This window comes from Prionailurus viverrinus, chromosome B4 (assembly GCF_022837055.1).
Source record: "Prionailurus viverrinus isolate Anna chromosome B4, UM_Priviv_1.0, whole genome shotgun sequence".
Taxonomy (NCBI): domain Eukaryota; kingdom Metazoa; phylum Chordata; class Mammalia; order Carnivora; family Felidae; genus Prionailurus; species Prionailurus viverrinus.
Window position 1 is genome coordinate 90,716,614 of NC_062567.1, and position 17,898 is coordinate 90,734,511.

A 17,898-nucleotide genomic window follows, 5' to 3' on the forward strand; every position below is an offset into this window, starting at 1 on the left:
TAGGCTTCATGCCCAGCGCATAGCTCAACGTGGGGCTTGAATTCCAGACCCTGAGATGAGGACTTGAGCTGAGATCAAGAGTCAGATGCTAACAGACTGAGCCACCCAGGGACCCCTCCTCTATTATTATTAAAAAGCTATCTTCTGTTGATTGTTACTATGTGCACGGGATCCATGACTCTTAAAGAAAAGTACTGCTACAGGGGCCCCTGGGTGGCTCAGTCGGTTGAGCCGAAGTCGGGTCATGATCTCACGGTCTGTGAGTTCGAGCCCCGTGTCGGGCTCTGTGCTGACAGCTCAGAGCCTGGAGCCTGCTTCAGATTCTGTGTCTCCCTCTCTCTCTGACCCTCCCCTGTTGATCCTCTGTCTCTCTCTGCCTCAAAAATAAACATTAAAAATACGTTTTTTTTTTTTAAAGAAAAGTACTACTACATTTCATTCCTTAATTTCTTAAGCACGTACTATGTGCCCCAGGCACTGTTTCAGGTTCTGGGGATATAGCAATGAGTAAAACAGACAAAATTTTTTTTCTGGAGTTTACATTCTTGTATCTGCCTCATAACTTTATCGTGTAAGTATTACTGCTTCCACTTTCACCGTAAAGAAAGTGAAGCTCTGAAAGTTTTCATGACTTGCTCAAGGTTGTACAAAACTAGGATTTGAAACTTAGGTGCTGTGAACCACTATGCTATGCTGTCAAAATTGTCCCTTTTTGGGATTCTGTAAAAGAGAGCAGTTATTCTCGATGTCTCAAACGGTAGTTATCACAAATCCCTTAGAAATTCAGATGTAACTCTCTCCATCAGAACTGTGCATGAAATTAGAAATTCAGATTTCTCAAGTGCTTATTCTTGGGCTTCAAGTTAACAGCACTTGAACAGGAAGGTTCTGCCCACAACTCAAATACACAGGTGCCAGCACCTTCTTTCCTCCTCCCCACCAAAAAGCCAATGACAGACTTTACTTGCTGAGCAGAGTTGTCTTTTCTGCTAAAACTAGATGCAACCCCACAGTCATTTTCAAAACAGAAGCAGTGGCCTTTCTCAGTCACTAGCATTCACAATGAAATCCATTATTTCAATCTTAGAATCTCTAAACAATTTTTCAAAGCTGGTGTAGTGGAAAGTACCAATTTGAAATGTAGATATTAGTTCAAATCTTGGCTATCATACAGTTAGGTTTTTCGTTTGAAGGAAAAAAATATCCCTAGCATTGGTATTTATCGGGATTTAAATAAAAATATTTTAGTTGAGGGCACCTGGTGGCTCAATCGGTTGGATGTCCAACTCTTGATTTCAGCTCAGGTCATGATCCTAGGGTCTTGAAATCCAGCCACATGTCAGCCCCGCCTACTTGGGATTCTCTCTCCCTCTCTGCCCTTTCCCCACTCATGCTCTCTCTCTCTTTCAAGATAAAATTTTTTTTAATATTTTAGTTTGGTATATATAAGGAGATATTAGTAAAAATTAATGAAAGATAATGACTTTGCTTGGTTGCATTTCCTTATAAGTGTTCCTTGTTACAAACCTTTTTGGCAAGTTAGATGTGTTTTGTCACTATGTTTTTAGATTTGAAAGTCTGTTGACAACATCAGATTTCTCTACTTCAAAATTTGAAATGCTTTAAACTTCCTGTGACCATAGGGCTCTATAATAAAAATTCTTTTTGGTTGAATTTCTAAAATTAAAACAAATAGATCAGCATTATTTATACTACCCACAAGCTGAAAATAATCCAAATGTTCATCACCTGATGAATGTGTAAAGAAAATGTCATGTATCCCTACAATGAATATAATTTTTGATCATAAGGAATAAAAGAAACAAACTACTGATGGAAGTAATAATCTGGATGAACCTGATTCTAACAATAGGTAATACTCACGGATAAATAAAGCAATTGGGGAAGTAGGTCTCAACCATCTCATTAAGAAATGCAATTCCCATAAATGTTTACTTTTTATAGTCAATATTTTTAATGGTAATTGTTATGTTAATTCAGTCAGCTGTGTCAGTGTTTTGTTTTGGGTTTTAGTAACTATAAAGTTGTGCATCATCACTACAGTTAGTGTTAGAACACTTCCATCACCCCCCAAAATTCCCTTGTGATTCTATGTAGTCAGTCCATTGCTACCTTTTGTGGAAAAATGGCAGGAATTGTGGGGTGCTCATGTTTTACTTGGAGCAGCATTATGGGACAGATTTTGAATCATTGTATTTCACTTCTTAGCAAACATGAAACATTGGTCCTTCCTATGGCTCTCCTCCTTGCATTATGTAAGTGTCTTCATCCATAAACTCCCGTTTCTCATAAAACAAAGACCTTTTTGGTTTGGTTTTTCTAGCTTTTTTACTTTGTAGGGGTCTTTGAAAAATCTCAGCCATTGTAGATTTCTAAATTACTAATTTCTTATTTTAAGTTTCCTATTCAGGTCTAAGCCCAGTTAACAGAAAGAACAGATATGCCTTTCTTTATCTCAGCTATTGGGTCTAAAACAATATATTTTACACTTTCCTGACATTAATTTTTATTTTGTTTCATATCAAGTCATTTTTATTTTGTTTACAGTTTTAAATCTTGACCCGTCTACCTCTAAGAAAGACTTCTGAAATAGTGTGTTTCCTAAATAGGTTCTTGTTCTGTCAAGGCCAGTTTTTAAAATATGCTGGGTTCTTTGAATCTGGTCTTTCCTATTCTGCTTTTAGCATTTTTCTTTATAAAGAGAAAAGTAATTAGTGATTAAGTTGAAATCCAGAAACAAATTTCTGTCTTCTAAATCCTGAGATTTAAGAAAATCCTTAACCATAACTTCAACTAAATCTATACTCATGTTTAAATTCAGTTTCTATTTAGTTCTTTTACTCCAGCAATTAAAGAGGTGAGTATAATTGTTCCTTTGGTGACAAACCCTCAAGAAAAGTATTTCAGAGGTAAGGGGAAGGAGCAAAAGGAATAGGATTGTGTGGGTAGTGTGAGTAAAGAGACAGAACGATTCAAGAAGAGTAGGCTCTCTTAGTCATTTTGAGGCCCCAGAATACCAATTAAAGAAGTTGATTATTAAATGTTATTTTGTCTAATAATTTTTTCTGTAGTTACAGTTTCTCTTAATGTATTAATTTTGATATTTTAAAAGTTGGCCATAAGTCCAGTTAAGTCATTCTTGTCAGTCACAATTTTTGTCATTTGCCCATATACGTACAAGAGTCAAGATTAAGTGTGCCTGGGTGGCTCAGTCGGTTGAGCAACCGACTTCAGCTCAGGTCATGATCTCACGGTTTATGAGTTCAAGCCCCCGTGTCAGGCTCTGTGCTGACAGCTCGGAGCCTGGCGCCTGCTTCAGATTCTGTGTCTCCCTCTCTCTCTGCCCCTCCCCCACTCATGCTCTGTCTCTCTCTGTCTCCGAAATAAACATAAAAAAAAAAAAAATTAAAAGAATCAAGATTATATTGAGTTTATAAAAAACACAGAAGTTCTTCCTAGGGAAAGTTGTGGCTTTGACAACTAAGAAAGCAGTCCCTAGAGTTAAGAAAAAGGGTATCCCGTTAATTAACTGAGAAGAGGCACATTGGGAACTTTCTGGATGATGGAAGTGTTTTAAATTGTAATGAGGGCTGTGTCTGTGGTTGTGAGGGTATTAGCATACGTCAAAATTCATTTCACTGTTTAAGATCTGCTTGTTTCACTGGATAGAAATTATTCCTAAGTAAAAGTGATTTAAGAGTGCTTTAGGGGTGCCTGGGTGGCTTAGTGGGTTGAACATCAGACTTTTGGTTTCGGTTCAGGTCATGATCTCACGGTTCAGTGAGATCGAGCCCCTGTATAGCACAGAGCCTGTTTGGGATTCTCTTTCCCTCTCAGCCCTTACCCCACTCACTCTCTTTCTCAATAAATATTTGGAAAAAAAAATTTTTAACAAGTGTGTCTTTACAGATTCTCGGGTTCCCTGACCAAGCAGAGGTTAGGGAGGAGCTGCATAATCAACAGCCCCACAGTTATTGACCTTATAATATACTGTCACAAAATTTTGCAAGTGACCCAGAGTGACATTTGACCAATCATTCGCCTCTGCCTAAGGGGCCACTGGTTTTACTCATCTTCAACGTTTAGTGCCTGGGGCCAGCTTGAATTGGACTGGAGGCTTGTGGGGCCTATGCCTCCATTCATTCCAAATGGAGCATTCCTTTATTCAGTGATTGGAAACAAGACAGTCCAGGACAAAACAAAACGCATGACACACAATTTTGTGCACATAGGTGAACAAAAAGCAAGTAGCTGAAGAATTAAACTAATGGCAAAAATATTTACCAAATAGTACACCTCCAAGCCATATCCAAAAGGCTTCATTGCATTCTACAAAGACTTGCTTGGTACAAATGCTAGGATAACAAAATAAATTTGGCAGTGTGAGCTCAAGGAGCCAGTTGGAGTTCCCATCATTGTTGAGACTGATCCATCTGATGGCAAATTCATAGAACAAACAAATTGGTCGGACATAAGCATCCCATTCAGTACATTTGTTTGTCTAAGGGCATCATGTGGAATGATGCTAAATGAGGGTCTAAAGTCAAATATCAAAGAGTGGAAGGCACCATTCAATATCTGAAACAAAAAGCACAAAGCTGCAGTTATTGGTTACTTAAGGGAAAGATATCCTGGTCAGACACCTCCCCTCAGCAGACCAGACTTCTAATCTTACAGGGTTTGAGGGAATCTCAAGAGTTCAAACATTGACAAACTTTCAAAGGCAGGAGTGAATTAATGTCAACGGTAGAAACACTGTCACTCAAGGCAGTTGCTTGGCATTTTGGTGTATGTTCATCGAAGTGAGTTGTTTTTTTAAGTAATAGATAAACCACGATGAAGTTATCAGAAATTGGCACAGCCCAGCTACATGAAGGATAAAAGAATGCAGAGAGATGAGTCTAGTTTTCTTGATGTTAAAATATTTGGTTTACTGTTACTGAAGTATTTGGGATGTTTAGGAAATTCTTATCCCCAAAATTACCATATTTTCTCTAGTTGGATTCAGAAGCACAAATTTGGAAACATCTTTCATAGAACCTGAAGTTTTTAAAACAGTATTTCTCAAATTGGTCAGTATAGATCCTGTGTGGTTGAGTAATGTCAGCATGGGACTGGTAATAGAATTGTCACCTGAATAATCCTGTTTTTAAATGATTTTTTACATTAAAAAATAAATTTGCAAGAGTAATTTGTCCTAAATTTGTATGGATACTACTGTGTGAAATATTCTTAAAGCTAAAAGTAGATCCAACTTTTATATCCCCTTTTCTAAAATTATAATCTGGTAAGAATCATCCAGGTCACAAAAGTCAAGGAGACCGTGTTCAAGAACTGGGGTAAAAGTCCATGGAAATGATGGATTCAATCAGTGTAGAAATAAACATAGGAACTAGTTAAGTGGAGAAGTTAGTTAATTTAGTTGGTTGGTTTGGGCGATTTTCCTCCCATTCAGGAGAAGAGAAAATATGCTAGATAGTCTACATATTTAAAGTCAGAAATGGAGAAAGTTTTGAAAGGAAGCCATGGCAATAGATACGGTGTCCTAAGGAGAAATAAAAGAGTGGCATAAAAAGATAAAACAAATGATATCTTTTCTAAGACTGTAGAAAGTCTTAGAAAAGAAAGAGTATATAAAGAGATTTAACACAAATGTGCCTAAATTGAGTCCCTTCTTGATTGACTTTTAGAAGTAAGGGGCTGATGGTAATGGCTAGTTTGCAGAAGCATGTTCATTCATTGAAGCAATTGGTTATTGGTAGATTAAATGTGTTTAAACCAGTTCTAGTAGTTACTTGATAACTATAACTATAGAACTATCATTTCTTGATTAAGAAGATTTAGAACTTATTCTGGTGGCTACTTTATATAATGGCCACTGACCAATTACTGTTTTCTAGGAATGTAGGAGTTTTGTATTCTTACATTATTCTCCTAGCCTGGAAACTTTTAGGATCTTCTTTCTCTATCCTTAGTATACTGAAATTTTAGTTGTTTCTTTGTGGTTTGGTTTTGATTTCCACTAATTCATCATCTTGAACATGCCATAGTTTTTCAGTCTGGGCACTCATATTCTTTAGTTCTGCCTCTGATTCCTGACCATTGTCAGGCTCCTTGTACCTTCCCCCATTTCAGGAATAGATATTTGGTCTGCTTTCTCTGCTAACTCATTTACCATTCATGTATCCCAGGGGTTGGCAAATTTTTTCTGTAAATGCCAGATAGTAAATATTTTAGGCTTTGTGGACCAGATGGCCTATGTTGTAACTACTTAACTCTGTCACTAAAGCAAGATAGCAACTACAGACAATACACAGATGAATGGACATGACTAAATTTCAATAACTTTATGTACAAAAACAGGTGATAGACTGGATTTGTTTGCAGACCTGTGCTGTAGTCTGTTCATCTTTATTGGAATATTGCTCAGTGAGGGCAGGAATTTGTTGTTGTTGTTCATTGGATATATCCCTGTACTTAGTAGGCACTCTACTTGGGTCTCAAGGTTACAGATGGTTCAGGAAAAGGAGTTAAACATGCCTGTCACTGCCATCTTGTAACCAGTAAAATATCCCTTCATGCTGTTTTTCAGCCCCCCCCCCCTTTTTTTACTTAATATAGAGCAAATATTCTGTATAAATTTAGGATAGGGTTGCAAGTTGTAATTTTGTGGCTTCTTTCTACCTCTGATGTTGCGTAAAGAGCCCTACCAACAGCATCCGTTAGTAAGTCTGTTTATGGAACGTGCCACACTAGTATGGTAGAGTAATCATTTTTAAGTTACTTGGTTGAATATCTAATTTATAAAAGAAGCACATGAATACAAAGACATTACTTAAGAATTTTTTTTTTTTTCATTACAAGGTACTAGCTTTTGACAAGCGTGCACCATGCGTGAGTATAAGCTAGTTGTTCTTGGCTCAGGAGGCGTTGGAAAATCTGCTCTGGTAAGTCATTCTCACTGTACTTAAGCTAATTCACTCCAACACATGTTCTTTTTCTGTTGAGTTTTAGGTTTTGATTATCATTTATTTTGTCTTCATTTATTTTTAAGGTGAAATCTCAGTGATTTTAGAAGCAATACAATATTTTTTTCCTGTAATTTTAGTCAGCTTTTACTTGTATCTGGGTAGATCATATTCTCGCTGGTGTATTAGTTCCAGACCAACGTGAGATAAGCAGAATACAATTTGGGCTAAGCACAGAACACATAAATGTGTGTCCATCTGTATTCTGAGCCAGATAGGAATGAATTTTGGTCTTTCTCATTGTGACTTGGCTTATAATATACATTTTATGCTAAAAAATATTAAAGCTTATAAAAAACCTTTTTCAAATATTTCCTATGACTGTCCAGTTTTCACATTATTTTAGCAGCCATGCTTTCCATTTCAAGAATAGTATACTAAGAAAAAAGAAAACTTGACAGTAGTGGCTGGGGAAGGGGAGAAACTCAGGCTAAATAACTTGAGTACATGTAGTTCAGTTCAGCAAAACCCCACGATAAGACAGATTGACCATCTGACTCAGCCACTTACATTGGCCACCATGCACAGAACTTGATGTGTTCAGATCAAACTGCGAAGTATGTACCATGGGACCTGAGCTGCTCTTTCACTTGTAAATGTATCCAAAGTGATGGGCGGTGTCTTGAGGGTGTATGTACTTGTGTACACAAAATAATTAGCCTCTTTCTAATTCAAATTCAAATTTAAGCCATTGAGTTTGTTTGAAATAGAAGACATTTAAAATTTTTTTAAATATGTGAGCTCTAAAGTTAGAATTACCTAATAAGGAGCATAGTGGTTACTAATGTTTTTTAAAAAAAGCTTTCTAAGGTAATTTTCTCACCTAATGCATACTTTAAATATAGTGGTGGTTTTGTTTTCATCAATGGCATAAGTGCCTATATGAAATCAATAGTTTAATAGTTTAAAGCATACAGATTTGGATTTGTAGTTTTCTTTAAGAAGTATAATGGTGTGCTATTTATTTTTTTCAGACTGTACAGTTTGTTCAAGGAATTTTTGTTGAAAAATATGATCCTACGATAGAAGATTCTTATAGAAAGGTACATGTTACCCTAGAAAGCCTTTTGCTTTAGACTTTACTATAAATATAAATGAATATTTTTAGCTTTGTAAGTGTTGAATATTGTTTACAAAGTAGGATGAAGAAGCTGAGTTAATCTATAAAATTAGTAGGAAAAGTTCACCCTTGATTATATCCTGACATTGCCTCCTTACCAGTTAATGAGAATCTTAAAACACTTGTTCTCTCTCTCTCTCTCTCAGAGAATTTTAAGTTTACAATTAAAGTTTACAGTTAAAATTGTAATTTGGCACACAAACTTCAGAACGAGGCCATCTCAAGTGATAGTTCCACATCCCCTCACCCTTCCCCCAAAGACTGAATACTCTCAGGTTCCTTTCTTTTTATTTATTTATTTTTTTTTTTTAAATTTTTTTTTTTTAACGTTTTATTTATTTTGAGACAGAGAGAGACAGAGCATGAACAGGGGAGGGGCAGAGAGAGAGGGAGACACAGAATCGGAAGCAGGCTCCAGGCTCTGAGCCATCAGCCCAGAGCCCAATGCGGGGCTCGAACCCACGGGCCGCGAGATCGTGACCTGAGCCGAAGTCGGCCGCTCAACCGACTGAGCCACCCAGGCGCCCCAGGTTCCTTTCTTTTTAAACTAGAGATGGAAATACAGAAGTCTCCCGTAACCTTTTTACTTATAACTCTTTGAGAAAGTGCTACTGCTGCTGTTAGTGTCCACTAACACAACATGTGACAATAAAACTTAATATGAAGATGTTTTTAATTAGTCGGGAGAGAGTTCTCTCTTATGTAATAGCCAGCTTGTCCTCTGCTGCTGTGTAGATACCGTTTTACTTCTTATCCTAGGAAATGTTAGGTAGAAAGAGGTCACAGGGATATATAACTTATTTGATACATGTCTTCTTCTTTGCTACCAGAAATGTTCCAGTGCAGCGAAGGGGATGTAGTTATCTAGAGAAGTGAAGGTATATCTAAGTAAAGTATGGCAGTGATGAGATAGAATGACTTCTGATCTTATTTGGAACTACTACTGGTTTAAATTATTTTTTGAGCTATTTTGGAATCCTTTCCTCCCCAGAATTAAGTTCTGAGTGATTCGTATTGAGCTTGGATCTTGTAGGTTTCTTTGAGTTGAGAACACATGGTTTTAGGGGCATCTGGATGGTTCAGTCTGTTGAGCGACTGACTCTTGATTCTGGCTCAGGTCATAATCCCAGGGTCGTGGGATCGAGACCCACATCAGGCTCCACACTGAGCATGGAGCCTATTTAAGATTGTCTCTCTCTCTCTGCCCTTCTCCCCTACTCGTGTGCTCTGTGTCTCTGTAAAATAAAACATTGAAAAAAACAAACAAACAAACAACATGTTGTTTTGCACCTTACACAGTTTTGGGATTGAGACCCACATCAGGCTCCACACTGAGCATGGAGCCTACTTAAGATTGTCTCTCTCCCTCGGCCCTTCTCCCCTACTTGTGTGCTCTGTGTCTCTGTGTCTCTGTAAAATAAAAAATTAAAAAAAAAAAAAAAAGCAAGCATGTCATTTTTGCACCTTACACAATTTGGGGCGGGGGGGGGAGTAGGGTCAGTGGACCTTGATTATCTAGCTGTTTTTTTCTCCTGTTTTATTCAGGTATTGCTTGAGATTAGTTGTAAAGTGGCAATCTCTATTTTAAATGTCATATTAGCTTTTGTATATAATGAGGTATTCTTTTATATCTTATAAAAATGAGGATGTATTTTGCTTTTTCCCCCAGCAAGTTGAAGTAGATGCACAACAGTGTATGCTTGAAATCTTGGATACTGCAGGAACGGTATGTAAAACAAGTACCAAAGTATATGTACAACTTGTGTAATATTGACCTTGTAAATACTAGTACTCTATAGACAAATACTAGTTAAGCTTATTTAAAAGTTTACTACTTGCCTTAAATCTTAAAGCTGTTTTGTTCTCTTGGATTCTGTTTTTTATTATGCATGTGCTTTGTAATTGCAGCGGGTCATTTATTGAAGAAAAGTAGAAAATTTGAAAATTTTCAGCCTCACTAGTACTTTTAAAACAAGTTAAGCTGTATTATCATATTTTAATTAATGTGGAAAATACTCTGGTAAACATTTATTTCTCAGTGGCTCTGAGAAATATCTTGAGCAGTATCTTTCCTCCTTCAAAGTATTTATAGACCAACTTAGATTTGTTGGTATCTGAAGGTGAAGGGAAGATTTATTCTGGGTATATGGTATTCATTCATCTAATGTTTGAGTACCGGAAATGTGGCATGGGCTGTGTTCTTACTTGCAAAGGCTCTCAGTCTAGTGAAGGAGGAAAAATGTGGGAAAATGGCAAGATAAGGTAGGTAAGCATGCTGGTGGTCCCCTTAGAGCTATAGTAAACTAGCTAGTAAATGAGCTGTGAGTAACTTGGGGATTGTTTCAGTACCCTACATATTATATGTTAAAAAACTGCCTTTTGGGGGGCCAGGGTGGCTCATTTAGTTAAGCGTCTGACTTCAGCTCAAGTCATGATCTCACGGTTCATGAGTTCGAGTCCCGTGTCAGGCTCTGTGCTGACAGCTCAGAGCCTGGAGCCTCCTTCGGATTCTTTTGGAGAAAGAATATTTCTTCCCCACTTAAGTATATTTATTGCACATAAATCTGCTTTGGTTGTTTTATTGTTAAGTAAAAATTTCATGAAATACCAGTTTTCAAATAGCATCTTGCCATGGACTATAATTTTAAGTAATGTTACATAATACTACTATATTCTTCATCAAGCACTAATTATAGACGTTTAAAATTATCAAATTAACTGTAAGAACTTTATTGTTTTTTAATGATCCTTTGTTTCTGCTATAGGAACAATTTACCGCAATGAGGGATTTATACATGAAAAACGGACAAGGCTTTGCATTAGTTTATTCCATCACAGCACAGTCCACATTTAATGATTTACAAGATCTGAGAGAGCAAATTCTTCGAGTTAAAGACACTGATGATGTAAGCTGATTTCCTAATGAATATATTTTATTTCAAACCCTTACTGTAGTGATACCCAGTTTAAGAATTTGAATTTAAATCCAATTTAAAGTTCATGTGGTTGGTGGGGGGTTGGGGGCTAGTTTTTCGAAAGCTTTTTTCCTTAAAAGGCAGAAGTACATCTTTAACACTCATAATATTTTCAAATATTTATAACATGGAAAGTAAGAAATCCCCTCCTCCCTTCTTAACCCGTGTAAAATAAATTTTATCCCCCTCCTCTCTTTAAATCATGCATTTGGTGGGAAGGAAGGAAAGATGTGGGTGGCAAATGTTACTAATAGATGTTCTATACGTTTCTGGTAGACTTAAGAGCCTTTCAAACAAGAATCAGAACTACATATGAACACACCTCAACTGATAGGAAAGGAGCATAATAATATTTTTAGAAGGAAGCCAACAAATACATTAGATTCTAACATTAACCTGCATACCTCTTCACAGTGCACCATAATGGAGTTTAATCCCTGTAGGAAACTTTAAAAGGATTACTTAACTTCCTCATCATACTATAGATAGCAGTTCTCAGAATTGATCTTGCATCAGAACCAGCTATATGCCTGGTTAAAACAGATTGCCAACTCTGACTCCCACAATTTCTGATTCAGTAGGTCTAGGATTAGGGCTCAAGAATTTCCATTTCTAACAGGTTTCCAGATGGTGTTGATGCTGCTGGTCTGGGTATCACACTTTTAAGAACCACTGTATTATATACATAACTTAATTATAAGCAAATATTGTGAGAGTTCAGAGGCATCTGTGGGAAATGTTCCCATTTCCTTGACTTCTAAAACAGGAGAACTTTCGGGAATTATTACATCTTTACAGCTCAGTGAACATTTCACAATTAGTCTGTTTTCTGCTATTTCTGATAATTAGTGTTCTATCAGTTACGTTAAATTAAATAAGTATGAATATAAAATTTTATATCTGTTCCTAAAAGCCAAAATTCTTGATATTCTAATTTGGATTTTTTTCCCAAAAATTCTCTAGAAAACCAATCTCTAAATGATTAATAGGAATTTTACAGAGTAAGTATTATTTATCTCTATAGTGTCCTTTTAAAGTTACAGACATCACATGATTGAGGTTGTCTAAATTTTTAGTAAAAACTAAAACTTTTAGGAGCTTTCCAAATTTCTCCTTTTTGTATTATTAAATTAAGAATGATTATTTGATAAATGCATGTCGGTAAACCAAAAAACTTGTAATTGATTCACATCCCTTAGAAAAACATTTAAAACTTTTGAAATATATTGACATTTCATAGTAATACCCTTTTGTACTTTTTAAAAATATTTTGTGTTTTGCTTACTATATTTAGTTATAAGTCCATTGGGACATAATTTTAAAGTTTTTTTTCCCTCTTTTATAAGTACATCATGGCTTGTTTTCTAAAAATTTCACATGAAAGGTTCTGAACAGAGTTAAGGTTTTCATATTTGACTATAAATTTTATTACATATTGTTTAATTTAGTATTTTTCTTGGGCATAAAAAGTAATCCTTAGGGTTGACTCTTAGAATTCTTTGGATTTGAATGTATAGAGCATATTCACTTACTTTTTTTTACCCTCACAATTTTGTTTTGTATTTTTAGGTTCCAATGATTCTGGTTGGTAATAAGTGTGACTTGGAAGATGAAAGAGTTGTAGGAAAGGAACAAGGTCAAAATCTAGCAAGACAATGGAACAATTGTGCATTCTTAGAATCCTCCGCAAAATCAAAAATAAATGTTAATGAGGTATGGTGACATACTTTAAAAAAACTCTTGATTTGGAATTCAGGATTTAAAATTAATGAAAAATATGTGTGTGTGTTAACACAGCTCCAAGTTAATGCTTACTCCGGGTCCTTGTTGATCTTCTAACCAAAAATCTTATGTTAAATATATACGTGTTAATAAGCAGCACAGCTATCTATTATAGCCTCTTTATTAAATGCTGGAATTTACTGTGAAAAAAAGAAAGACTGGACAAAAAAAGATAGGGGTGGGAAAGACAGGATTAAGAGTTCAGGTGTGTGTGTATAAAGGATGTTTTGTAAAAGATGGACACAAATTGGGGCACCTGGGTGGCTCAGTTGGTTAAGCGTCCAACTCTTGATTTCCATTTAGGTCATGATCTCACGGTTGGTGAGTTCAAGCCCCGCATTGGGCTCCACGCTGACAGCATGGAGCCTGCTTGGGATTCTGTCTCTCCCTCTCTCTGCTCCTCCCCTGCTTGCTCTCTGTCTCTCAAAATAAATAAAAATAAACTTTAAAAGGAAAAAAAGATGGAGACAAATTCAAGAAGGCATGCACGGTTCTTGCTTTGAAGGGGCTTAAGTAATATTATAGGATAAAGATACATAGAAAGATTTAAAGAGTAAAAGATTGTTTTCTTTGAATGGTGTTAAATATTCTAATGAACTACAATAAGATCTCTGCTGCTTCTTAAGTCAGTGTTTGTTTTAAGGAGAATAATTTTAGCACCCCTAAAAAATAAATAAGAAAATTTAGCAGTTACAGAAATACCTGGTTTTACTTATTCCTTAACTGAACTTGTTAAGTTAACTCCAGTAAGTTAACTCCAATACTTGTTGGAGTTCATATATATATCCATGGAAAGTTCAGTCTTTCATTTTACTTTTTCTTTTTTGGGTTTTTTTCTCCTATAAATTAAAAAAAAAAAAATACTGTGTTTGCAGATCTTTTATGACCTAGTGCGGCAAATTAACAGAAAAACTCCAGTGCCTGGGAAGACCCGCAAAAAGTCAACATGTCAGCTGCTTTAATATATTAAATGCATTGTAGCTCTGAGCCAGGTATGTTAATTTATCTTTTTCCCTAATCTTTAACTTCAGCTTCATTAAGGGCACTCTATGAAGAAAACGAGTATAGAATGTTTTGTTGTTCTAAAAAAAAAAGATGGTTACTTCCTTTTTAAGATATCCACAAGTTAGTATGATATCCCAGTAATTAATTATTTCCTTTATATATCATCAAAAGTAGGGTATTTCATGTAACTGAATATTGTAGGTAAGTTCATCCAATGTATACTTATGCCCCACTGGGACATTGGTTTGTGCTGACGGTATTGTGGTGAGCAAAACCAACCTTCTTTCCTATCTATAGCCTTAAGCTAAGTCAGGTCTAGTGGAAGAATTAGACAAACAGTTGCAAAATATGATAAATGCAGGATAGTATAAGTCCAGCATCGGATTGATAGTAAAAACTCCTGACACATTTACCATATCCCTGGCACTCAGTATTGTCCACATATTAATTGAATTCTCACAACAGTCCTCTGAGGCAGGAGCTGTTATTCTCATATAACAGATGAGAGAATTAAAGCACAAAAAGATTATTTCTTGTTCATGCCCTGCAGTTAGTAAATAGCAGAGCCAGAATTTGAATCCAGTGATCTGAGTTCATGGCTCAGAATTTAAACAATGAACTAGCTCTCGAGCCCATGCTTAGTCACTATGCTGTTATAGGTCCTATAGGAGCATATATACCTGGGGCACCAAATTAGTCAAATATAAACTGCGGATTCAGGGAAAGTCTGTCAGCAAAAGACATTGATAGCCAAAGAGTTCCCAGGCATAGAAAACCACAGAAACAACTCAAGAGATGAGACGACAAAGGAAAACTGAACATGCAACATTTTTATATAGTTTTTGAAAACAGTCATATTAAATGAGTTAATATCAGAGCGCCTGGGTGACTCAGTCAGTTAAGCATCCGACTTTGGTTCAAGTCATGATCTTGCAGTTTGTGAGTTCAAGCCCTGCGTCGGGCTTTGTGCTGACAGCTCAGAGCCTGGAACTTGCTTCAGATTCTGTGTGTGTGTGTGTGTCTGCCCCTCCCCTACCTGTGCTCTGTCTCTCTCTCAAAAATAAACGTTAAAAAAACTTTTTTTTTAATTTTTTTTAAATGAGTTAATACTTGTAAATCACTTAGATCAGTACCTGGTACTTGGTAAACCCTCAACTATCATCTGCTGCTCTTTGCCAATGAGAATGGTTTCTTGCCCCCTTATCATTAAAACTATATTTTACTGTACTTATCCTTGAGAACTTTTAGTATTTGTGGCTCTGCTACTTCCTGTGTTAAAATGGCCCTCTACTATAGCACTTCTGATTCTGCCTCTTAGAGTTTCTGTCCCTACTCTGCATTTAAAGCTTTCTGTTTAGATAAGTGCTCTCATTCCTGACATCCTCTCCTGACCACATGCCCATTCTTGGCACACATGTGCGTGAGCTCACACACTCCCATCTGTGCTATTCAATTTGCTACATTCAGTCTGCTAGGATTTAGAAAAGTTACCAAACTCATTCAGACTAAATGAAGACTTAAAGTTCAAGGCATTTATAAAAATTGCTTCAACAGCCATATCTATATTAACAGCATTTCTGGAACTTGCAGCAAGTCTGAACCCCAGAGAAACAGTAAAAAAAGAAAACTTTTTCATAGTCAGGAATGTATACAGAAAATCATCCAAAGAAAATAAATATTTGGCAGAAAGAGTTCTGATTTTACTTCTTTTACATCACTCACAAATTTTTTAAATTTAATTACGTGTGATTTTAGCGTAATACCAGCTTTTTCTGACATCCATCTTAAGTTGATCTAATTTGTTTAAATATGGAATTAGAACATTTATAACTGTCAATTGTTAAGAGCCATCATGAAATAAATTCTGTTTTGTCTGCTTCTCTGAACGAGCTTTATAGCCACTCTTCCTGGAAGAGTGGTTTTCTGGTATTAGAAACCCTGGTTGGATGTGCATTCTATACTTCTGTAATTCTAGGATTGGAAACATTCATTTTGTTAATGTCGCTATCTGTTTTTTAATCCTAATTCTAATAAAGTTGACCTGACCTAAAGTTTTAATGTGGTGTTTTTTATTATTCTGCTTTTAGTCTTTGGAAGGGTAATACACAGAAATTTGCACTAAGGTACATTCCCTTTTTGTATCTAAAACTTTGATTTGACTGACTTTTAGGAGGGCAGCAGAATAGATGAAGTCATTCCAAAAAGATGAAAATGTCTCCCCACGCTTTGCTTTGCTATGGGTTGTGTGTATATCGTCACGAATGTAATGACAAGGGCCTGTATTCTCTTCATTTCTAACACTTTAACACTGTTGTTTTAATGTGTTCCTTTGGATCTTGAGTGTGCTGTTTTCAACCCATGTTTTCAATGTAATTTTTTCGTTTTGACAGGTCTGAAGAACTGTTGCCCAATTCAACAGTGCCAGCATTCCAACTTTGTTAAACCTACCAACATCTTAAATGGACTTTCTGTGGTGGTACCCTTTAAGAGGCGGATGAAAGCTACTACATCAGTTTGCACATTCTAATCACTTTCCAGTATCACAAGAGAGATTTTTACTTATATAATAGTCCTAGAGTATGCAGCTGGTAAAACCAGAGGCTACAATCCAGTATTACTGCTAAGAGACATTTTTCATCCACCAATGTTGTACATGTATGAAAATGGTGTACTGTATACTTTAACATGCCCCATACTTTGTATTGGAGAGTACAATAATGTAAATCCTAAAAGCACCACTATTTTAGCATAATAAAAGAAAGTCCAAAGAGCTCCTATATAGACTACTCCAGATAACTTCGCTTCTTTGATACTTGTAGCTTATTGTAATTTTTTTTAAGAAATTCAAGGTCATTATCATTGTATTGTACAAATAAGTGCTTTGATTAACACAGCTATATAGTTTTTTTAATTTTTAAAAAAACCTGTGGAGACAGTGATCTTGTCTTTAAAATATGATAGTCCTTTCAGTATAATGTCTTAGATTAAAGACGTTGCCTTTAATATCTGTTGGGAAGGAAATGTCCAGACTTTTCAAATCTTTTATTATATGTTTCCTTTTTTGTTTACATAGGGAACAATGTTTATAGTTGTGTGTACAGTGGGGGTCTACAACAAGAAGTGTATATTTTCAAACAATTTTTTAATGATTTAACAATTTTTGTAAATCATTTTCAGGCTTCTGCAGCTGTAGATTCTCACTGTGAATCCCTTGCTTGCTCATGCATAAGTGTATTTGCAATACCAAATATACAGGTTTAGTATTTTTGCCTGTTAGTGATTGTTTCACATGTGTAACGTTTTGGTTGAGATGTTAAATGGTGGACGAGTACTGTGGATGTGAATGTGGGAAGTAATTTTAATCATGTGTAATTGGTCACAAGGCCTAAGTTGCAGTAACTATTGCTGTTTTATTTAACAATGCCTTGTTGCTTTGTATGCATTAACGTTTGGGTGTAAAGATTGTGTGTCTATCCAACAGGGAGCCACAGTATTTAAATTGACCAACCTAATGTTACAACGACTTTGAGGTGGCCAAATGTAAACTAAAAGCCTTAATTAAAGTGGTGCAATTTTGTATAACTTAGCATCAGTAGTTCAATAAATTTGGATTGCCATGCAAGGGCTTGCATTATAATTACTTGCCACTTGACTGTGTTTTGTGTAATGTTTAACAGTGCTAGTAAATAAATATGGGTTTAACTTTTTAAATGTAATAGGTGCATTTTACATAGTGTGATTTCATAATTTAAGATTTGGACAAGCCAGATTCATTCATTAATTATAGAAATGGTGAGTGAAAGATGTCAGATTTTTTTCCCTAGTATTGTTTGAATAGCCACATAAACCACCTTTTGAATTTTTTCTTGGAAAAGAATTTTGTAAATCAAGCAATATTAATGAACGTATGCCTTTTGGGTAATGTTTAGTAGCTCTTTGAAGTGTAGGGGAAAGAATTGAAAATACT

At 35.8% G+C, this 17,898-nt stretch overlaps 1 protein-coding gene across 1 annotated transcript in view; it reads left to right on the forward strand.

Moving 5' to 3' along the window:
• Positions 1–17,568, forward strand: part of RAP1B (RAP1B, member of RAS oncogene family) — a 45,521-nt gene extending 27,953 nt beyond the window's left edge. Inside the window, exons 2-8 of the mRNA XM_047865605.1 lie at positions 6,886–6,968; positions 8,024–8,092; positions 9,839–9,895; positions 10,935–11,075; positions 12,714–12,857; positions 13,802–13,918; positions 16,322–17,568. Coding sequence (XP_047721561.1) covers positions 6,912–6,968; positions 8,024–8,092; positions 9,839–9,895; positions 10,935–11,075; positions 12,714–12,857; positions 13,802–13,888 — 555 coding nt within the window. The 5' untranslated portion in view covers positions 6,886–6,911 and the 3' untranslated portion in view covers positions 13,889–13,918; positions 16,322–17,568. The remainder of the gene's footprint in view (positions 1–6,885; positions 6,969–8,023; positions 8,093–9,838; positions 9,896–10,934; positions 11,076–12,713; positions 12,858–13,801; positions 13,919–16,321) is intronic.
• The last annotated feature ends 330 nt before the right edge of the window (positions 17,569–17,898 follow it).